The sequence below is a fragment of the Clupea harengus genome, chromosome 1 (genome assembly GCF_900700415.2).
Source record: "Clupea harengus chromosome 1, Ch_v2.0.2, whole genome shotgun sequence".
In the NCBI taxonomy this organism is placed as follows: domain Eukaryota; kingdom Metazoa; phylum Chordata; class Actinopteri; order Clupeiformes; family Clupeidae; genus Clupea; species Clupea harengus.
Genome location: NC_045152.1, coordinates 6,308,226 through 6,313,225, shown reverse-complemented (window position 1 = coordinate 6,313,225; position 5,000 = coordinate 6,308,226). Strand labels below are relative to the sequence as shown.

At 46.5% G+C, this 5,000-nt stretch overlaps 1 protein-coding gene across 7 annotated transcripts in view; it reads right to left on the bottom strand.

Moving 5' to 3' along the window:
* rbfox1 (RNA binding fox-1 homolog 1) overlaps positions 1–5,000 on the bottom strand; it is a 231,020-nt gene that overhangs the window by 116,679 nt on the left and 109,341 nt on the right. The window contains exon 1 of one of the 7 annotated variants that reach the window (XM_031565760.2): positions 3,921–4,214. The exons of 4 other annotated variants lie outside the window; for them this stretch is intronic. In XM_031565760.2, coding sequence (XP_031421620.1) covers positions 3,921–4,064 — 144 coding nt within the window. In that variant the 5' untranslated portion in view covers positions 4,065–4,214. Of the gene's footprint in view, positions 1–3,920; positions 4,215–5,000 lie in introns of those variants that run through there. 2 more of the 7 variants (XM_031565782.2, XM_031565753.2) reach the window with 2 other exon arrangements.

Genomic DNA, 5,000 nt, shown 5'->3' with positions numbered 1-5,000 from the left:
GTGAATCACACTGACACACCATCGCCACTCAAGCCAGATCACAAATAAGAACACTTAAGAATCTTAAGTGAACCAGATCACAACACTTCATGTGCTCCAAAGCACTGCAGTTACTGGTGTGTGTGTGTGTGTGTGTGTGTGTGTGTGTGTGTGTGTGTGTGTGTGTGTGTGTATGTGTGTGTGTGTGTGTGCACGTACTACGGATGTGAGTGTCTGTACATATGAGGTTAGTTTGTGCGTGTCTGTTTCTGTGCGGGGTGTGCATATGTGTGTATGACTGTATGTGTGTATGTGTGTGTCTGTGTGTGTGTGTGTGTGTGTGTGTGTGTGTGTGTGTGTGTGTGTGTGTGTGTGTGTGTGTGTGTGTGTGCATGTACTAAGGATGTGAGTGTGTGTACATATGAGGTTAGTTTGTGCGTGTCTGTTTCTGTGCAGGGTGTGCATATATGTGTGTATGACTGTATATGTGTGTGTGTGTCTGTGTGTGTGTGTGTGTGTGTGCATGTACTAAGGATGTGAGTGTGTGTACATATGAGGTTAGTTTGTGCGTGTCTGTTTCTGTGCAGGGTGTGCATATATGTGTGTATGACTGTATGTGTGTGTGTGTGTGTGTGTACTCAGGAATGAATACGTGAGCTTGCATATTGATCTCATGTCTGTTTACATGTGCATTTGTGTATGAACATCCTTGTGTGAGTCTCCTGTAAAAGCAGGTGCATCGAGATATACAGCCCAACCTGACCAGCCCAGTGCACACCAGAGAGACCGAGTGTGTGTGTGTGTGTGTGTGTGTGTGTGTGTGTGTGTGTGTGTGTGTGTGTGTGTGTGTGTGTGTGTGTGTAAGTAAGCCACGGAAGACTGCGCACGCGGGGGAGGAAGCAGATTGATTTTGTGTTGAAGCTCAGACTGACCCACCTCCACCCACCCCTCCCACGTCTCCCACACCAGGTCAGAGCCCTTCCCCAGGCCGGAGGCCACGTGCGCTGCAGAGACCTGAGCATCTGCAGGGGGTCAGTTCAGGTCCCCACTACTGCCCAGGGTCCTACCTGCCCAGATATACACACACACAGCCTGATACACACACACACACAGCCTGACACACACACACACACACACACACACACACACACACACACACACACACACACACACACACACACAGCCTGATACACACACACACACACACACATGCAGTCTGATATACACACACAGTAGACACACAGAATGGCAAAAAGCTAAAAGAGACACATTAAGTACCCTTTGGTCTCATCCCTATAACACACACACACACACACACACACACACACACACACACACACACCTGTCCCTGTCTTATGACCACAAATATATTGGTGTAGCAGGCCATCAAAATAATGTATCATGGTGTACATTTTCTGTGCGTTTCTAAAAAATATTGCCATTTCAACAAAAACCCAGATGCACATTCAGTCCGCACTGAGAGTTGCCTTTTTCTCAATCTTCAAATTTGATCAACGATTCAGCCAGATATTATGCCCCTTACAAGTGCTCCTTCATGAGACAACCAACTGAATGGATGTGGTAATATGATAATGGCTTCTCATTCTCTCTCTCTCTCTGAGTGTGTGTGTGTGTGTGTGTGTGTGTGTGTGTGAGAGAGAGAGAAAGAGAGAGTGAGAGAGAAAGAAAATGGAGAGAGCCTGTGTGTGTGCGTGTTTGCTAGTGTGTTTGTGCATTGTAATAGCTCTCAGAAGGCATTACTGAAAGAAGAGGTCTAAATGCAATCGAAGCCAATCATTACAGATAATTTGAAAACAGATTCTATATGGCACTAAGCTATCCCTTTACCCTCCTGGAAAAAGGCTAATTAATAAATTAGCCAGCAAGCAGTTAAGTTTACAGCGATGACACTAATTTAATTACAAACCACATCTCTGTTTTGAAGCAACACTTGCACTCATCCTCAGAAAAAAAAGACTTTTCCTTCTTTCCTAGTGAGCATCAAGACTGCACAAACACACGCTCAAACGCACAGACATATACACACAAACATATGTACACACGCACAAATACATACACAGACACGGCGTGCTGTCTAGAATATAAACACATGTGTGTCGGAGAAGAGCATGTGAGAATAAACAACAGTCTCATCGTCTGAAGAAGCCCCCTGAACCGGATTCCCCAACACTAGTCAGATGTATCCGAAATGTCTTACATGCCTATATATAGCCTCAAAGACCCAGATTCCCTGTGTACTGAACAGCACACACCAGCGCGCACCACACACACACACACACACACACACACACACACACACACAAGCATACACCGACACTTGCGTGCCACACACACACACACACACACACAATTAATATGCTCACAGATACACACCACACTCTAATGAAAACAAACAGGATGCAGATATGTTAAAGGAGGCAAACGGCATCTTAGTGTTCATGTCCCAGCCACAGAAGCCTCTTTCATCCTCTCCTCAAGCACCACGCACAGTAACGTGACACGCAGTCCTCATCAGACCTCTAGGTTTGAGCAAATTAGCAGACACGCTTACACACCCACGCGTGCACACAAGTACACATTAAAAAAAAAGTATATGAAACCCCAAAAGAAGCCCGACATGGAAGATCTGGTTCAAAGCTGCCTAAAAATAACCTGCTTCCCCGTGGAGCCACGGAGGCCCCAAAAAAAAAAAACATGTTTATCTCTCAGATGTATTTGCCGCTGAATTGATGTGGAGGGGAGTTTCTATTGGATAAGGCAAAGGTTAGCGGTGTCAGCGAAGGTTAATAGCAGCTTCCTGCGACAGAGGAGAGCTAAATGAGAACACTGATCCTCCTCACACCCAGCCCTGGACACACACACACACACGCACACACACACACACACGCACACACGCACACACACATAGGCCCGCCGCATCTGATCAAAGATCGATAGGTGATAGATTAAGACTTGATTTGATAAATCATCACAAGTCCTCATTGCTGGAGGTGCGCTGTCATGGGTGTGGGGTGGGGCGGTGTGGTAGTGTGGTAGTGTGGGGGTGGGGGGGGTGGGGGCGGGGGTAGGGAATGAGACATGAGTAGGGCCGGAAGCCCCAGAGGAGATGAAAACCACTGGTGAAGAGGTGTTGGATTGAGGGTGATGAGGGATTCTGGGTTCGGGTGATTTTGATGTGTTGAGCTGTGAACTTAGGAGCGCGTGGTTAATTAAAAGGGGGAAAAAAAAAGAGGAGGGGAGAGACGAGCTCAGTCACCATGACTAAGTTTGTCAGCGCAGACATGTAAACATAGGAAATGTGCACATGCGCACATGAAGTCGAGACAGAGATGTAAACACATCATACACACACACACACACACACACACACAGAGACATACACACACAGACATACATGGTGCACACATACACATAGTATATGCACGCCCACAGTCACACACACACACACACATACACACAATTATGCTGAGCACATGAGGATATCATGTAGCCAACTTTCCAACATTCAGCAAATTTAATATCTGACTGCGGCAACATAAAATAATGCTGAGAAGAATTCCTTTATATATGCAATAAATCAATGATATCTATTGTACCTATACTATATTATATACTATATATACATATATTTCAAAATATATTAACATTTATATGTTAATGCATTTTTATAAACTATATAAGAATGTGCAACTGTGAAACATATAAAATATTGCACTATCGAAATATGGGGGTGGGGGGGATAAAAAAAATAACCTCAGTATCAAAAGTGACCCTTTCTTCTGAACTGATTACGAATACGCTGGATTTGCACACGTATTGTACAACGAGCAGACACACACATTCACACAGACTCCGGAAGGCAAAGACACTTCTACAATCACGGTACCGGCTTTGACAGCGCGAGAGAGAGTTGCACTCACCTGCTGTAGGTACATGAACGTCAAGGCACAGGAGAGCTGCGGACACGCGTCCACGTTCGGCAGCGCCACGCACGTCCCGCCCGCGAGGGGATGCTGCATGGTGCTCCCGTGCAGTCTGCGCAGCGCGAGGGAAGGGGCTTGCATGCGCGATCTCTGGTCCCGTTTGACAGTCGAGACTCACGGATTGTTGAAATTGCTTAGCCGGTCCTAGAGCGTTTTAGATTTGTACTTAAGAAACACCCGGTCGCAAGAGAAGCTACCTGGCTTTGTGGGCTCGTGTGTGTGTGTGTGTGTGTTTTTGAGTCTGAGCACTCGTGTGTGTTTGAAAGTGACTCTGTGTTTGCGTGCGCGAGTTGTGTGTAAATGTGTGTGCGTATTAATGCAAGTGTGTGAGAGCGAGAGCCTGTCTGATCCGCGAGCGTGCGCGCTTGTGGATGTGAACGAAAATAGAATGTGTGCCTGAGTGTTTGTGTGAATGTGCGTGTAAGACCTAGTAGAGGGTGAAAAAGCGGTCTCGGTCTGCCTACCAACACTGAGAGGGGAGGAGAGGGGCACGGAACAGGAGTCTGCCAGTGGTCGGATATAACTTCGCGGTAGTTCAAGCGATGCCCCTGCTGCCGCGTCTTAATGTTGCGAGTATGATTCCCGTTTTTTTTTTGTTCAGGGAGACCTATTCAGATGCTGCTACGGCTGCTCTCGATGTTACCCCTGCTCTCATATGCTGTCAGCTGGGTCCGGGGACAGCGTCTGTTTCATTGACCGGAATTTCAGCGAGCATCTGAATCTCCGCGGGGAGTCGATGAGGGAGGGGAGGCAGTGAGAAGGGTATGCTTAGATCATTTTTGAAGGGGGTTGCAGGGGTATGTTTATATTCCTCCAAGGAAACGCATGATGTTATTATGTATTCCATCTACTGAACGCGGAGCATGTGCTTGCCAGAATTCATTCCATGGACTGCAGTGTTGGGGAAAAAAAAAACTAACTCGCACCACAAAGCGCCTTCCTAGAAAATCTGCCCAGACTCACATTGCTCCAGTGAGAATTAAGAATAGTTAAATTATACACGTCACCTACTCAATA